Below are 18,785 nucleotides of genomic sequence, written 5' to 3'. Positions count from 1 at the left end.
CCAAAAATGTTAAGAAGGCATTCAGAAGGGGAAACAGATGGGAATAGGGCTAGCCAGCATGTGTGTGGACATAATTCAGGAAATAGGACAGAAGTTATGGCTAAGATGTAAGAAATCAAAGCCCCAACACATATGCAGTGAGATATACAATATCCAAGCCAGAGCAGAAATAATCAGGTCTATTTTCTACAAGGAAGGTGCAGTATAGTGGGGTAAAAAGGCCAGCACACTAGACGTGGAAAAGTTTGGTACTCCAAGAGGCAGTTTGGAAAAGTCTCTAAGATCTTAGCATTTAAAGCCAGAGAATAACAATGGATTTTAATTTGTAATACACTTTCTAGTTGTTTGACTTTTCACCAGTGATTAAGCGTCACTTGTTCTCAGTCCCCTCATCTGTCCAATGTGGATCAGGTATGAGACCTGCCTGAAGAGCTGCCCAGAGGATGAAATGAAACGTTTTTAATGGAACCATCTTGTTGAATTGATCCTATTGCATCAATAGGATGCAATCATAAAGGAATTTCATTTTAATCAGACTGCCCCTTCCCTCCCACAGCAAGTTATTTCCTTTTGTTTAATAAAAGTCTTAGGCAAGTCTCTTCTTGGCCACTGCTGTCCCTGCCCCAAGGGCAGTGTACTCCCTCTTTCTGCTGTGCCATATCAGGCATGACTTCTAACATTTAAGTTTTTAAGCATGTGCCTGGACCCCATGTCCTCTAAATTCCAGGACATACATATTAATCTCTCTGAGTGGTTCCCTTGAAACTCCTCTCAACTGGAGAAAGAGGGGCACAGGACCCACAACTACATGAATCCTTTTTTAATTCTTCAGTCCCTTGTCTTCAAGGACATAACTACTCATATTGGTTTAATCTAATTTAGTCTCTTAGTAGGTCCTGCCTAGATGGCCTGGATTCTTGCTTTAAGGCATGTGGTTCCTGCCAACTATCAAGAGTGTCTTTAGGTCCTTATCAAAACTGTGTGACAACAGGAAGATGGACTTGCCCATCCTCTTGCTACATCCAGCCTCATACCTGGCATGTGAAGGTGTGGGGGCTCAGTGCCAGTATCCCCTCCTTCTCTTTACTCTTGGGACCTTGGGTGAGTCATTTAAGATCTGCAAGTCTAGGTTTAGAACTAGAATAATAATATATTTCTCGACAGCTTTATAGCTTTGTTGTGAAGAATGAAAAACAAGATTGATGAGCCAATGCTTTATACACAGGAAGTCGATAGGGAAAAATGTAAATTGCTATTAAGATAGAGAATAGCAGTTCCATCAGAAATAGTGATTCCTCAGTCTATTTTCTTTCTATTGAATACACATTCCAGATCTGGCAGGTGAAGGACAGGGTTTCAATGGCCATCAACAAAAAGACATACAGACAGTAAATACTACTATTTATTTACACATTCTCATTAAACCTGAGGCTTGACCACTGTAATGCATGTAATATTGGGGAAGGAACGTTTGTGGCTCCTATACCTCATACCCCACTTCATCTCACATCCTTTGTGATATGAGGTATAGGAATACCCAGAGACCAAGAGCATTTTTACATAGGAATCAAAAATGAATGTTTTTAAGGACCAAAAGTTCTTTAAAAACATTTTTTATATAGGAATCAAAAATAAATGTTTTTTAAGGACCAAAGTCTCTAAGTGCATGCCAAGTAATGCCTGTCTTGCCTAACTTACTCTTGTCCTGACCACAGCCCCATGCTGAAGAAAGCAAGGTGAAGCTGGGTTTGTGGGGGAATGGAGCAAGGTGGATGCTGACTGAGTTGGGCATCACACTGCAGAGCTCCATCCACATGCTGGCTGATGACCCATGAGGCAGCCTGATGCAAAGGGAAGAGGGTTGGGTGGAAACTGAGGAAATCATCAGATTCCCCTGAGATCTGGGCTATGGAGCAAGAGGTAAACCTGAGCAGAGAGAAATGGAGATGCCAAAGAGACTCTGTGTGTGCATGTGACACAGAGAGGTTGGGGTGGCGATGGGGATGCCTTGCTTTAGAGCTGTGTTAGTTCCTGCAAGTTTGCTCATTCCATATCCAGGCAGCTGTCACTTTACAATAAATCCCCATTCTCCAGGTGATCCTTATTACTCTCTGTCCACTGCAACTATAAGAGGAAAGGAGGAAATGGCGCTGCCATGCTAAGCTAATTTGTCCTCATTACCTTGTAGAATGGAGAATCTTCTAGAACAATTTCCAATGCAGAATTATGCATCTTTTTACACTTGCCTCATTTTAAATGCTGGTCTAAAACTAGTCCAGCTTTGGGGGGCAGAATGTGACACAAACCCAATCTTTTCATCACTTGTACAACCACCCTCATCAAATCACCAGCTCTTCATGCCCAAGGCCATCCTCTAAGGCTAAATTGTCTTCAGCTAGCCCCAAAGTTCCTGACATTGTAGGACCCAATTTGCGGGTCTCCTAGGAGTTGAGCTCTTGCCTTATGCTGACTGGACAGACACCTATGTAGCCAAGTAGTAACCTGCTCACCTCAATTCAAACAGGAATTACTTATGCCATAAATATTCTGCTTGTAACTAGATTGCACAAACATTATGAGACTGTTAATAGCACGTTTTAGTTACTCACAACTCCACCAGCTTAAGGTAAATACAAAAGACTTGAAACCAAAGACCTAGGTATAAACTCTCCCTCTTCCACTCCCTAGCTGTGTGACTTTGAGTAAGTCGCTTAGTCTTTAGCAGGCTCTTTCCTCTCCTCTGTGAATTAGAGATGGTAATACCCACTTCGCAGGGTTATTATGGAGGTGAAAGGAGACATCTAACAGGATATTGTCACTGTAGTGACAACAGCATTATAGCAACAGGAACAATTTCCTAGGCACTTTTATGTGCCAGGCACCATGCCACGTACTCAACTTGCTCCATCTCATTTAATTCACCCAATCACTTTATAAGATAGGCACATTTTACAGGTAATGTAGCTTCAGCACACAGTGACTAAGTCATCTAAGTAACTAGCACTGTTAACGAGGGATGGTGCTGCACAAAACACTCCTCCTTTAACTTTTTTCATGTTTCACTATGACAAAGATTTCCGACTTAAAACAAAGTAATAGCAATTACTTACTGGGGATTCATCGGTTCCAAGTCGCCGATATGTTGAATGACACAGCTTTTTAACTTTCTCAGGACCCTCTATATCATAATCTTTGGGAAAAGCTTCTCTGTCACGGTGCCTTAAGAAAAAATTAGGAGTACATTAAGAGATGAAGTTTATTTATTCTATATTGCATTCAGATTTTTAAAAACTATCCAATGAAAATTTTCTATATTTGCAGCATTATTTTAACTATAAATTTATTAGATTTGTGACATATAAAGTATTTTCCATCTCTTTTCAAGTAATGCTGAGGCTAATTCCTAAAAGCAACCTAGCATAAGTAATAAAACTAATAATATCACCCAAACAATACTTCTCAAACATAGTAATAGTAATTACTCAGTGATTCCAATGAACTGAATCTTATTTAATAATGTAGATTAGTTTACCAACAGTAAATTCTAAAATAAGACATGGTAATATCTTGGAAAGGCAACCTTCCACTTTAGAAATTCTTTCTACCATGAATTTTAATTACAATTTTTTTCAAAACAAGACAGTAAAGTATTTGCCCATATTGATTTATAACCCGTGCTTCCTGCTTCTAAAGAGGCAATAAAGGAAGCTGATAAACATGAGGTAGAAGAAAACAGTTCTTAAAAATGTAGATGGAAGAAGGAAAAAATATACCAAACATCTTGATTAAAAGAGTGATTAAAAATAATAAGAGACAGGGCACAGTAACACATGCCTGTAATCTGAGCACTTTGGGAAGCAGGCAGATCTCTTGAGCCTAGAAGTTCAAGACCATCCTGGGAAACATGGCAAGACCCCATCTCTACAAAAAAATACAACAATCAGCTGGGCTTGGTGGCATGTGCCTGTAGTCCCAGCTACTTGGGAGGCTGGGCTAGGAGGATCACCTCAGGGAGGTCAAGGCTGCACTGAGCCATGATTGTGCCACTGCACTCCAGCCTGGGCAAAGAATAAGACCCTGTCTCAAAAAAGAAAAAGAAGAAGAAGAAAAAAGGAAGACGGAAGAAGAAGGTGGAGGAGTATGAGAAGAAGGAGAAGGAGGGGGAGGGGGAGGGGAGAGGAAGGGGGAGGGGAGGGGAAGTAGTGGGGAAGAAGGAAGAAGGGGATTTGGGGCTAGAGAAGGAAAAAGCAGAAGTGGCTGGCAACTGAATAAGCTATTTTTAATAGAACTTTCTTGAGTGAAATACAGGAAGCTAAGACTAAGCACCCCTCAGAAAGTACCTTGCTTTAAGGGATACAGGGCTAGAATTCTTTAGAGGACACTCAAGTACCCAATAATTCAATCATTCAGCTATTTGTTTATTCCGCAAATGTTTTAAAATTCCTACTATATGCCAGGCACTTTGGTAGGTGTGGGGGATGCAGTGGGGAGTGAGTCTGATGGAGCCCCTGCCTTCAGTTGCTTGCAGTCTAGATAGAGAGACACAAAAATAAGAAAAATCTACAACATGGTAAGTGTGGGTAAAAACCTAGGGAAACAGAATCACTTCCCTTAACCTAGATTGGGCACCCAATCCAAAGGGCATCCAAGTCATGAGGCCCTTTAGGACCTGACCCCCTTCCCCATTCCCACTGGACTGGGACTCAGCCCCTGCACTACATTCCCATTAACACCCCTGCCTCCCCACCTCTGAGCATGATAGCAGAGCTCTGTAGTAGAACCCAGCAGCAAGGGAGCCCAGGGTGGGGTGGCAGGCAAAACACCACACCTGAACGCTCTTCTCTCCTCACATCTGAGCATCAAAGTGCAAAACACTAAATGCTTTTTGGTAACCTACCAGCATTTTATGAGATCCTAACAGGAAGCTTTCACTTAAGTCGTCAGGGGGGATATTGGACAACACAGGCTCAACCAGGTCCTAGCTGTTTGGCCTTGGGCAAGTCACTTAACCTTTCTGTGCTTCCATTTTCACATATATAACATGAGGACAGAAATAATAACAATACCTTTTAAGATCTTAATATGAATTAAAATTTTTTTAAAAAGCAGAAAACTCTTCATATGCTGTAAAGCATCACAAACATCTATGTATAGTGAATACTAATTGGGCTCCAAAATCTGGTATACACTGGAACTTAGTTTTACCATAATTGAACTTAATTTTTCTTCCAAGCTCTCATTTTACCAAGTGGAAAAACCCGCATATTGGTCAATCCTGGATTTCTTCCAGCTCTGAGGGGTTTGTCTGGTGCCACAATGCCAAGAATCCATCTTTGTTGCCATCCTTTCTCCTTGCTTACATCTGCAGAAATACTCTCCTTCCCCTGTGGTCTTCTTTTACAGATCCATGCAGGTCTCCATCCTCCTGGCCTTGCCACACAGCCTTGTAGGTAGACTGGTGCTCTGCTGTAAGGGTGCCACTCTCTAGCCCACCAGACATCTTCCAGTGTCTCTCTCCACCTGGGTTCCTGGAAACCCAGGCACCATCCCTGGGTTACGTGCCTGACCCACCAAACAGATAGTGTTTCACCTCTCCAGCACTCTGGGCTTGGGGACACGTGGGAGCCCCAATCTTCAACAGTTCTGAAAACATTACCCTGGGAATAGGGGGTGATGGGGAGAGGCAATGACAGGTCCTGATATGGTTTGGCTGTGTCCCCACACAAATCTCATCTTGAATTGTAGCACCCATAATTTCCACGTGTCATGGGAGACACCCTGTGGGAGGTAATTGAATCATGAGGGCGGGTCTTTCCCATGCTGTTCTCATGATAGTGAACAAGTCTGACAAGATCTGATGGTTTTATAAAGGAGAGTTTCCCTACACAAGCTCTCTCTTGCCTGCTGCCATGTAAGACATGACTTTGCTCATCATTTGCCTTCCACCATGATTGTGAGGCCTCCTCAGTCATGTTGAACTATGAGTCAATTAAACCTCTTTCCTTTCTAAATTACCCAGTCTAGTGTATGCCTTTATTAGCATCATGAGAACAGACTATTATAGGTCCCATCTGGCTCCAGGATTTCCAAAATCTTAACTCAAATTCAGGATCCCAGACAAATTCAAACATTCTCAGCTTTTTCTCTGGCCTTCTCCTTTGTGTGTCCATGAATTCTTCATTTGCTGTGGAACAGGGTGGCTTGGCTCTTCATGCTCCCAAATCTATCGGGCTTATGCTGAGACCCAAGTTTTTGAAATCCAAATCCAATAATTTGGCTCTTTCGTTACCTGCTGGGCCATTCTTCCCTGAGGCAATAAAACCAGAGTACGTCCCTACAGCAGCACACAAATGAAGGGGAAATATACCAGTAATATTTCAGCGTATTTGCCCCAGGGCCCACCTCTTTATTAGACACGGAAGAAGGCACAGAACCCATACTAGTAGAGGCCTACAAAATAACTACTTTTAAATCAGAAATATATATATACCTGTCTTCACAGCTTGGATTATACCTGTCTTCACACCATCAGTCAAACTATCATTTTAAACTTTTTTTTTAATGGAACAATGGGCCTAAGAAAGCAAAGATATTTATGGTCTGTGAAAGTCAGTATGTGGCCCTAATGATCCTACCATATACTTTAGCTTTCATGATAACTAAATTCTTACAAAAGATGCAGATATGTTCTTTTTTCATATAGCAACCTTAGATAGCAGCCAAAAGCCTAACATTAAAACCATGGATCTATAATAAGGGTGTTTCTTTGGGGGACTGAGCTAATGTAACTGGCATTTCCTCGTGCCTGCTGGCTGCCCACGGATGCTATGCCCACAGCCTGTGGGGCTCTGAGAGATTCACAGCCCAAAATCTGCCCCTACTCCCAAGAGGCTGCCAGCCTAGCAGAGAGAAATATACATGTTTAAAAATTATAAAATGTATAAAATACACTGTATGAAACATAGTAAAATATATAGACCCAAATAAAATATAAGATATGCCTTTACTATATACTCTCTCTATAATACATATTTACCATATATAAAATGATTAAGGCTTTCTAAAGGAAACAGGAGACTGAATTAATTCTCTGACTTTATTACATTAGGGGAACAGTGGCCTGTGCCTTGGATTTCCTGAGATGAACTGAGAATCATAAGCTGAGGAACTAAATGAATCAACAGATTGAGAGTCTCAAATGAAAGGTGACATATAAGTGTAAAATATTGTTAAGTGTAATGATAATATCTACAATAGGCTTTAGCTGGGTATTTTTAAGCACTTCGTCAAAACCAAGCCTTATAACCTTTCTGTGATTAAAATATAATATATACATACATAAAAATAATCACGGTGCAATAATATATATTTCTTCTAGCTTCATTCTTCTTGCTACCTGCATTTGTTTAGTCATCAAATGACTTGCCATGATTTTTTATTTGTTGCAATGAAAAATTCTGCATGAGAAAAATAAATAAATGTACTAAAATAGAATTTAGAATGCCTCTAGAGTAGTAACTTTCAAACTCTTCAACTACAGTCCCCAGTAAGAAAAATGATGCATCTTTTTTTTTTTTTTTATATGAAGTTTTGCTTTTATTGCCCAGGCTGGAGTGCAATGGTATGATGTCAGCTCACTACAACCTCTGTCTCCCGGGTTCAAGTGATTCTCCTGCCTCAGCCCTCTGAGTAGCTGGGATTACAGGCAAGTACCACCATGCCCAGCTAATCTTCTGTATTTTTAGTAGAGACAGGGTTTCACCATGTTGGCCAGGCTGGTCTCGAACTCCAGGCCTCATGTGATTCACCCACCTTGGCCTCCGAAAGTGCTGGGATTACAGGCATGAGCCACTGCATATGGCCAAAAAAATGATATATCTTAATCCAGAATACATATGTGCATTTCCATGCATAAAATTGAAATCAAAATTTGTCCAGACATGGTGGCTCATGCCTGTAATCCCAGCACTTCGGGAGGCCAAGGCAGGTGGATCACTTGAGGTCAGGAGTTCAGACCAGCCTGGCCAACACAGTGAAACCCCATCTCTAGCAAAAATACAGAAAATTAGCTGGGCACGATGGTGCATGCCTGTAATCCCAGCTACTCGGAGGGCTGAGGCATGAGAATCACTTGAACCCAGGAAGCAGAGGTTGCAGTGAGCTAAGATCGCGCCACTACACTGTAGCCTGGGTGACAAAGTGAGACTCTGTCTAAAAAAAAAAAAAAAAAGGAGAAAAAAAATTGAAGCCAAAATCTGACAGTCTTTACCATCATAGGAATTTGGATACTTTTTATTCCTTATATTTTATTTTTTTAAATGTCATTATTAATCCACTGAATTCAGTTCACAATGCATTAACGGGTCATGAAAAATATTGCTCTAGACCAGTGGTTTTCAATCTGGTTGGAGAAGGGGATCAATCTGTGGCCTCCACTCCCACCCCAGAGACAATGCAGACATTTGGCAATGCCTGGAGACATTGATGGGTATTACTTCTAAGGAGGAGAGCACTACCAGCGTCTAGCGGGTAAAGGACAGCAATGCTGCTAAACATGCCACAATGCACAGGACAGCCCCCATCCACAGAGAAGTATCTTGCTCAAAATGTCCATAGTACCAAGGTTGAGAACTCCCTAGAGAACAGCTGCACCCCAGACTCTCAGTGGTTCCCACACCTAAGTGCTTCATGGAGCAGCCAAACTTTCCCCCAAAAAGGATGGGGCCAACATAAGGCTGCCAACTTTTTGTTTTGACAAGAACATTCAAAATAAAATAACCATCTATCACCTTTCATAAGAAGGCCCGTAACATCAACAATCAGTAAAAACAACCTCACAGTCCTTCAAACCGAATAGATTCAGCTATCTGAAAATCTTGCTACATTGAGTTGCAGGACTGAACAAACTGGAGTCCAGAGCTACAGGTCAGGAAGGTCCCGCAGCTCCCAGAGGCTGCCCCAGGCCGGAGGGCCCAGCTCCCCATCAGCAGAGGAGAGGGTGGGGTTTGGTCATAGGATTATTCTTACAGGAAAGGAAACAGGCTACACTTTAGGTTTCTGTGGTTGTATGTTTATGTGGGGCAAGGGAAGTGGGAGGTTGCAAAGAAACCAGCATCTTTGTCACTGCCTCACCTTTCACATTGTTTTATAATTATCCATTCACGTATCAGCCTTCTTATTTGACAGAAAGCTTCTTAGACACAGGAATTATTTTTTATTCATCTTTGTGATCTTGGTGTGACACATTGTAAATGCTCATTAAATCTTAAATGATTGACTGATGGATTGATTAAATGAATGTTCTTACATTTTGTTACTGTCACCTTAATATAAATGCGGAAAGCAAAGACTTTCAAACGTGTCCATAAAAATGAAGAGCATCCTGGCTCAGTCTGCAAAAGCACATGTAAAGAGGGAGTAATTATGCATATAGAGATGCTAGTCCTTTGCAATGCTAACTTGTCTCCAGAGGAATTATAAAACTACTTGCTGAATGAGAAAACTTTCAACATACATATGCATAACACTGATTGCAAAGGGGTTTGAATCTGAGCAATAACTGATATGAGAACAATGAAAATCTGAGCTGAATTCTAGCTTCTGGTAACTTGACAAGAGACGCACTTTTCTTTGCAGATTTCAAAGACGTTTAAAATGTTTAGTTAAGACTCCAGATGGCAGAATATATTAATTTTAAATTTTAGAATTATTAATGTAGTTCACAACCATGCCGTCAGCTATTGTATTTTCTGATGTAAATCTAGCCCAAATGAGAAGCGAAAGATACCTTTTCTGTTAGATTTTTATAATCATCTGCTATCTAGAACTTTAAAAGAAAATTACCATTGAGAGTCAGCTATATTTCCTAACACATTAGAAACATAAAACTGATAGAATCAAAGACTGCAACGAGACATTTGACAATCCTCTTTGAAGATTTCATGGGCAAATGATTTACATGCCAAGGCAGTGTTAGTCGGTGGCATAGCCCTCAAACTGACAAATGAAGACTTCCAGATGTATTTGCAGAATCATAAAGAAAATCTTATGTTCTTGGGAAAAATTGTGACATTTCAGACTTATAAAGAAAGACTTTGTTTTTCTTTGTGTCTCGTGCTGTATGTGATCTGTGCATCTATAACCATGAAACCACAGAATTTGAAACTTAACTGCACTCAAAAGGAAACCATCTGATGGAGGCAGTTAAGTGAAGTCATCTTCTTCACTCAGCATATATTGAGTGGCATGTAAATAAGACCTATCATTATTATAAATTTTCTTCATAGAAAATCTTCAAAACAGGAGGCCCTATGGAGAATATTGGAAGGAAACAAAAGGAATACAACAGTTGAAGGCTTTGTCTGGCATAACAGTTTAAATGTTAAATAAATGTGGTCAGTCTGATTAACTGCCAAACACATGACTTTGAAAACAGCTGAAGGGACATGTATAAAATAGGGCAACACTACAATTGATAATCCCACCTGGGATACTTTTAGAGGGAAATAAGATGCTAAGTACACCAGGAGTGGTGAAAAAACGGACTATCATGGTGAAACGAGGGCAAGTACGTTCTGTCACCCTATGTTTAGACAACTGGATCTCAATTATCTTCAAATCCCAGGACACTTCTGAGTTTCCTTGATCCTCTCCTCCAGAAACAACTTGGAATAACTGGCTGAAGACACTGGGTGGTGGAAAAGTAGGGCTAAAGGGGGAGTTTTTAAGGGGCACTGTACATTAGTAATTACTGTAGTCTGAAAACACCTTGCAGATTTCCGGCATGGAGTGACATGGAGATCAGCTTGCCTCCCTCCAAAACAAAAAGCAAAGAAACACTCAATTACCTGTGTAAGCTCCTATTCCAATAGTCTTAATCTACTGGCTTAAATAATTTGAATTAATTATTCCAGAATAACATTAAAAGATTACATTATGTCACCTTAAGATCTATTTTAAATCACACTTAGTGATTCCATGAGCTGTGCATATTGCATAGATAATACAAAGTCTTTTGGTTTCAGGACAATCTGTTTCATTTACTTTAGAAAACAAATAAGTTTTTCTGCAGGAATAAAATCTAGAATTCAAACAGACTTCCATAAGGAACATAACTACAGAAATACACATTTTTCCCTTTCCTCCTAGAATTCATTCAAAAACAGCAAAGGAAGTGAAACAATTAAAAGCAAATAAATGTTTAGCAAAATCACAAGTTATCATCCCCAGATTATAATATGTACAAGGGCCATTAAAAGCAGCCAGAGTCCAGCTGAGGCCAAGTAGAAGAAGTGCTGAGAAGAGATCAACAAGATTGCACAGAGGTGGGCCTCTTGGAGTGCAAACCAAGTTACATTTCCCATGGCTGCACAGATAAACTCTTCCTCCGGAAGCAATGGAAAATGTTAGATTAAATATTATTATATTTTGACCAGGTGCAGTAGCTCACACCTGTAATCTCAGCACTTTGGGAGACAGAGGCAGGTAGATTGCTTCAGGCCAGGAGTTTGAGACCAGCCTGGCCAACATGGCAAAAACCCGTCTCTACTAAAATACAGAAAGTTAGCCAGGCTAGTGGTGCACGCCTGTAAATCCCAGCTACTAGGGAGGCTTGAATCCAGAAAGCAGAGGTTGCAGTGAACTGAGATTGCACCACTGCACTCCAGCCTGGGCAATGAAGTGAGACTCAGTCTCACAAATATATATGTGTGTGTATGTGTGTATGTGTGTGTGTGTGTGTATGTATGTGTGTGTGTGTGTAGAGAGAGAAAGAGCAGCATGTAAATAAGAGTATTACATACTTTTAATGTGTTGGACATTAATGGAGAATTTTCAGACCAATTTTTTGGGTGAAAGCTAGAACCAGAGGAGTAATTAGAACTTCAAAACACCAAACCCACTCCCTTAGGGTGTTTACCAATGTTATATAAGGGTAATGGCTTTAGGTCCAGAGGTTCAATAATGTTAGGGCTACAGGGAGCTCCAGAGCCCATCCTAGGAAGGGAGTTTTACAAGAAGGTCTTCTAGATGTGATAGACATTGTGCTCACCAATATATTTTATCCTTCTTTCCTGGGAATGCAGGAGGTGAAAATTCCCAGCATTTGCAGTTAGTAAGGCCATTTGACTAGTTCTGGCCAATAAAATGAATATACACAGAAATGATATGTGTCATTTCTGGGCTACGACAGTGGAAGCTCTTCTACAATATTCAACTCTTTCTTTCCCTGAAATGACTTTCTGAAATGTCATTTCTTTCTGAATCAAGCTGATTCAATCAAGCTGATTCTCGGAGTGTCTATGTGGAAGAGTGCCCACCTTCCACCAAAAACCTACAGCAGACATTGTATGAACAGAAAATCAACCTTCATGTAATACTCACTGGAATCTGGGCTGGAGGGTGGGGGGATGCTGTTTGTTATCATAGATTAAGCTTAGCCTAATCTCACATAGAAATTAGTATCAAAAGTGGGCTATGGGTGCTGCTGTCACAAAAATAAAAAAATATATATGGCATTGGCTAAAAGCCAGGCAGGATAAAATAGGAAACTGGAAAGGCCAAACTTATAGCTAGAGAAAGTGAGAAGTCAAATCATATACCTCCTGAGATTGAAAAAAAAATTGGAAAACTGTTAGTTTTGTGTGTGAATTGCTATTGGTTGTGTTTTCCAGGTATTTACAAAAGAGAATGAGATGAATTCAGGAAATAATTGACTGGGCTTCAAGAAGAAATTAAACAGAAATGAGAGATTCCAAAAATCTGGGGCCTTGAAATATTAAAAGAGCCAACAACTTTTAGATCCCAAACAGTAAGAGAGAAAACTGACAAAGACTCTTTTGAGACAAAGGTCCACTAAGGCTCTGCTTTGCAGCAAAGTTCATCCTATTGTTAGGCCCTCCCAGTAAATTCAGATACATTAGAGCTGTCAAAAGATAAAATTACAACAAGTTTAAAGAATGACTTGGCTTTTATTCATGATTCTAGCATCTGGCAACACCTCATTCTGGAAAACAGAATGAGTTGAGCAGAGGAGGTTGGCTTTATAGATAGAAAAGGGCTGAAGAAAGCAGAAACAGAGAACAAAAAATGGATTGGCTGCTTCAAAATTCCTTTCCTGATAAGGTTAAAACAAAGGGGACTTCCTTACTAGGCTGACTAAGGTAGACTGCAGACTCCTGGTTTTTTCGAAAACTGGTCTGTTTCAAAATTCACTTTGATTATGTGGCACTTAGCACAAGTGACTCCATTCCGGCTTGGTCTGGTCTACTGGGGCCTAGTGCGGGAAGCTGGTTCAAAACAATGGCCTCCTATAAACTTTGTTTAACAGAGCAAATATCTAATTAAGGAAATGGCCAAACAGAAAATTCCAAGGTGTCTGATTTCTGTGACTACATCAGTTTCAAAGTGAAATTCAAGGTGTTCTAAAGAGAAAAGGTAAAGAAATACAGCAAGTCTGAGAACTCTATCTAGTTTATATAGAAAGAGTTGAGGGTGAGATTACTAGCATTTGGAACAAACTGAATTCAAATAAATAAAAAAGTACTGTTTTTGAGAATTGTACTTCCAAATAAGCCAGGAGTCTACATTTGTAAATCCTTTGACTGTTCAATATTTAAAATATCCTTTGGTTCCCCAACATCTGGAAACAGAAAATGAACCAATTGAGTTGAACACAGGAGATGCAGGTAGTCCAATATCCACTGCAGGCATAGAATAATGGAAAAGCAAAGATCACACCAGGGCGGAGCCAAGACCACAGAGAACAACAGGAAAGAGAAACTGCTCCCTGAGAGCTGAATCAGGGTCTCATCAAAGAGTATTCCTGACACCAGGGTAGAGCTTTCTAACAAGTCTGCTTGCCGCAGACAAATGACAACTCTGTCACTGCCATCCTTCTTCTTTCTGAGTAGGTGTCCCTATTATACTCATCCTGTCTCTGTCCCAGCACTGCACAGTTGACCCTTGAACAACATAGTTTGAACTATGCAGGTCCACTTACACATAGGTTTTTTCAATGAAAGTTACACTGGGTGTGACTGCTTCTCCTGCCTCTCCTTCCACTTCCTCCACCTCTTCCTTGCTGCCTCATCTGCCACCTGAGACAAGAGACCAACTCCTCCTCTTTCTCCTCCTCCTCAGCCTACACAACCTAGTCAATGTGATGACTTTATAATGATCCATTTCCACTAAATGCATAAATATATTTTCTCTTCCTTATGACTTTTTAGTAATGTTTTATTTTCTCTAGCTTATTTTATTGTGAGAATACAGTATATAATACCTATAACATACAAAATATGTGTTAATTGACTGTTTATGCTGCCAGTAAGGATTCCGGTCAACAGTAGGCTATTAGTAGTTAAGTTTTGTGGGAGTCGAAAGTTATATGCAGATTTTCAACTGCACATCTGGCCAGCACTCCGACCCCCGTGTTGTTCAAGAGCTAACTGTATATTGGGTATATCAAGTGGGGAGGACAAAAATCTGGATTTTTTTTCCCACAGGTTTTTGAACCAAGAAGAACCACAGTTAGTCTTGGTAGAGAAACTATGGTATAACATGAGCAGATCCTGGATTTTGACCTACGACTAGATGGAATTTGGGTCATTTTTCTTGGGCAAACATTTGGGTAAAGGGGTGAACATAGACTGCGTGTGGAAAGAAGAGTGAAAGCAATACTTATGACTTGCCTACAGAATACAACTTCCAGTGCACATGGGACTTTTAAAAAATAAAGATAAAATATTTCAATATATTCAAAAAATATAAATCATAGCTCCTGACAACCATGCAATAAAACTAGAAATTAACAACATTTTTAAAAATATCCTTCTTTGATCTGGAAATTTTTAAACACTTAATCAAACAACTCTTGAGTCAAAAGATCAATGCAAATTAAATTGCTTAATTTCTCAAAAGTGCAGACAAATTAAAACACCACTTATAAGAATCCATAGGATATAGCTAAAGCAGTACCCAGGGAAAAATCCAAAGCTTTAAGTATTTAGATCACTAAACATGAAAGAAGGAAAGCAAATAAATGAAACATCTAATGCAAAAGCATAATAAAAGAACAAGCAAAACAAAAGAAGTAAGAAGAGCAGAATAATTCAAGATAAAAGCACAATTAAGTGAGTTAGAAAACAGAAGAGAGGCCAAGAAAAAAAATCAGTAAGTAAACAAAATAGACAAGCTCCTAACAAACCAAGAAAACAAAATAGAGGGATATAATATCCATACAATGACACATTATTAAGAAATAAAAAGAAATGAAGTATTGATAAAAACTACAACACAGATGAACCTTGAAAACATTATGTAGGTCACCAAGGACCATATGTTGTATAATTCCATTTATGTGAAATGCCCAGAATAGGCAAATCCATAGAGGCAGAAAATCAATTATTGGTTGCTTGTGGCTCGAGGGCTGAGGGCTAGAAGAGGTTTGGGGTGAGGGATAAAGGGAGTAGGATTTATTTTGGCGGGGGGTAACAAAATGTTCTAAAATTGATTGTGGTGATAGATGCACAACTTGGTGAATACTAAAAGCCAATGAATTAAATACACTTTAAAAGGGTGATTTGTATGGCATGTGAATTCCATCTTAATAAAATTGTTAAAAATAGGATATAACCATCAAAATAGAAGAAAAACACCTTAATCATTAAAGATTACTTTCCATAACTCTATGCAAATATACATGGAAAGCTAGATGACTTACATGACTTTCTAAGAAAAACTATTTCCTAACACTGCTCTCAGTAGAAGCAAGAAGTCGAAATAGACTATTTCCAAAGAAGAAATAGAGACAATTATCACAGAGCTGAGAGTTATTCCCCAAAACAGTACTAGTAGGGAAAAAAATTGGTATTTGTGCCTGAAAGTCCAGCAGGACATTTGGTATGCCTTGACCTGCTCATTTGTCAGAGTTATATGGGCAAGGACTGAGACAAGGAGCAAGACTTAACACATTACATTTGCCACACTGACTTTGACATGCATGGAAACCAACCAGTAGTGGTTCCAAATTACTTAAGTTTATTATAAAATTGTTTTACACGAAAAGAAAAATTCAAATTAAAAAACCATGCAGTCTTTCCAGGCTAAATTTTTCTAATAATTGACATAACAACTAATCATTTGTTAGAGGTCTGGGTGGGAGGTCACAGTATCTTAACCTCTGAGAGACTGCCTGCAGTGGCCCATTGTTGCCTATTGACATGCATCCCCTACAAGGAGAGCAGGTGCCACTGATCTCTGAAAGCTCGGGGTTCTTATACAATCCTGAGTGGGGAATTCCCTTTCCGTGACTGGATCTATTATGAGTGTTGCTGTTCACACCCTTGCTATAAATGGCCATATGCAAACTAGCTAGCCTTAATGTGTTGATGGTAGATACATGTTAGCTCTGCTGTTCTCACCCATCTGGCTGTTATTATAGTTTATGGATATGTAAATTAGGCTTCATATAGATAGATGGATAAATGCTGTTAAGATGCTATGGCCACCTCCAGGACTAAGAGTCACAATTCTTACAATCACACATTCTGCATCACAAGATACCAGTCATTACACAACAAAAAATGCCCACACATATTTCCAAAGACTCTTGGGGAAAGGGTAGTACTGCCCTTGGTTGGAAACTAAAGCACTATACCTTAGTTCTCCTTGGGGATCCTAGGGACTAGGTGAATCTCCTCTGGAAAGCTTCCCTTGTCCAACAGGCCTACGTTAAATGCTCCTCTTGGATGCTCCCTGAGCAACCTGCTTACTGCTAATCATAACACATATCACAGTACATTGTAATTGCTAGGGTAGCCCTCCCCACTCCTGTCCCACAGTAACCTCTAACATCCTAAAGGCAGGTGGGATGTCTTAGTCATGGTCAAATTCTTAACCCAGCAAAGTGCCTGCAACAGAGCAATGGATTCATAAATACACTTTTAATAAATGCCGTTCAAAAAAGAGTCCTTCATCTAGGAAGAAGATAGTGAATAAAAGCTTAGTGCTTTTTAAAAAAAAGCTTATTTAATGCTTCTGGATCCTTACTGAGCAATTCAGTTTTTCCAAATGTTTAAAAAATTGTGACAAGTTATTTATTCCTATATTTTAATTTCAAAATAGTTTTTCCTATCACTATCTATAAAAGGAGGCTAAATTATTTGCAATGAAATTTACTTTGCAATAGATAAATGGTATTATGTTAATTCTTCCATTTAATTGAACCTGGAACAATCTGATTGGATATTTAGTAGCTTACCAAAGAAACATATTATAATATTTCTGCCAATTAATTCTCTTTGTTAATGCATCACAACTTAGTTAAATATAAAAAGAAAATACGGCCGGGCGCGGTGGCTCACGCCTGTAATCCCAGCGCTTTGGGAGGCCGAGGCGGGCGGATCACAAGGTCAGGAGATCGAGACCACGGTGAAACCCCGTCTCTACTAAAAATACAAAAAATTAGCCGGGCGCGGTTGTGGGCGCCTGTAGTCCCAGCTACTCAGGAGGCTGAGGCAGGAGAATGGCGTGAACCCGGGAGGCGGAGCTTGCAGTGAGCCGAGATCGCGCCACTGCACTCCAGCCTGGGCGACAGAGCGAGACTCCGTCTCAAAAAAAAAAAAAAAAAAAAAAAAAAATAGAAAATACATAGTGTGACTAATAACAATTAAAACATAATTGTATTTCAAGTGAAATAAAGGAAACAGTAATAAAGATTAATGTCTATCAAAACCAGTAAGAAGGCTGGGTGCAATGGCACACATCTGTAATCCCAGCACTTTGCGAGACCAAGGTGGGAGGATTGCTTGAGGCCAGGAGTGCAAGACCAGCCTGGCTATTAAAGGAAGACTATCATCTCTACCAAAGAAAAAAAAATGTTTTTAAAAATTAGTCAAGCATGGTGGTGCATGCCTATAGTCCCAGCTGCTTGGAAGGCTGGGGCAGGAGAATCACTTGAGCCCAGATGTTTGAAGTTACCACAAGCTATGACTGAGCCACTGCACTCCACCCTGGGTGACAAAGCGAGACCCTGCCTTTAAAAAAATAAAATAAGAATATTTAAATGTATTCATAACTTTTGTAAAGCACTCCAAAGATATGTTTCATCTAATCTCTACACAGGATTTCTGTTTTCAGCCCATTACATCTAAGATAAATTTTAAAAAATTGCATTGAGTAGGTAGGTACAAGTTGGCTGGGGAGGGAGAGTTTAAAGTCAAAATAGCATCAATTGTAGGAAGTCTCCCAATATATTAATGGGTTATGTTCTAGACGTTTGCTGTAAAACTGAGGGTTTGGAATCTGCTATTCCTTCTCCACCACAGTAACTTTCTCTAGGACTGCCAGCCCAGCACTCTTTCCTTCTCCTGGGTGCGTCCTCCTTGTTCGTGGCTCTTGGAGAGCTACCATATTTCCATTTGCCCTTGCCCAGCCAGATGACTTCAAACAGGTACTTGGCCCAGGGAAAGACATATGGCCTGAAATTTGTTGAGCCAGAACTGAAAATACCTTAAAGCCAATCTTTCTTTGTGGGATGAAGATGTAAGTTATACATTCCAGAACTGCAGCAGCCATGTTTCCCATACTCTTCCACAACAAGATGAAGCAAATTCACAAAGAGAGAAGGGAAACACAGACCTGGTGCATTTTCATCCTTCGTTCCAGTTGTTCCTAAGGCCCAGCTTACCCCTGCCTGTCTCACCTGGTAATCAATCATCCAGGAATATCCTGAGTTAATTCATTCTGTTTTCTTAGGCTAGAGCAAGCTGACCATCTGTCACTTG

The 18,785-nt window shown here is 39.9% G+C and overlaps 2 protein-coding genes across 5 annotated transcripts in view; one reads left to right on the top strand and one right to left on the bottom strand.

The window, feature by feature from the left end:
* The window catches only part of PTAR1 (protein prenyltransferase alpha subunit repeat containing 1), a 424,325-nt gene that overhangs the window by 279,003 nt on the left and 126,537 nt on the right, over positions 1 to 18,785 (top strand). The window lies entirely within an intron of this gene.
* The window catches only part of CFAP95 (cilia and flagella associated protein 95), an 85,957-nt gene that overhangs the window by 58,352 nt on the left and 8,820 nt on the right, over positions 1 to 18,785 (bottom strand). For all 4 annotated transcript variants that reach the window (XR_007719735.1, XR_007719736.1, XM_050760924.1 and 1 more), the window contains exon 2: positions 3,111 to 3,219. Coding sequence is in view for 2 of the 4 variants with exons in the window: in XM_050760924.1 (XP_050616881.1) it covers positions 3,111 to 3,219 (109 nt within the window). In the remaining 2 variants the exon portion in view is untranslated. The remainder of the gene's footprint in view (positions 1 to 3,110; positions 3,220 to 18,785) is intronic.

Source organism: Macaca thibetana, chromosome 15, assembly GCF_024542745.1.
Source record: "Macaca thibetana thibetana isolate TM-01 chromosome 15, ASM2454274v1, whole genome shotgun sequence".
In the NCBI taxonomy this organism is placed as follows: Eukaryota; Metazoa; Chordata; class Mammalia; order Primates; family Cercopithecidae; genus Macaca; species Macaca thibetana.
Note: the sequence above shows the minus strand (reverse complement) of the source record. Positions and strands in the feature narration are given on the sequence as shown.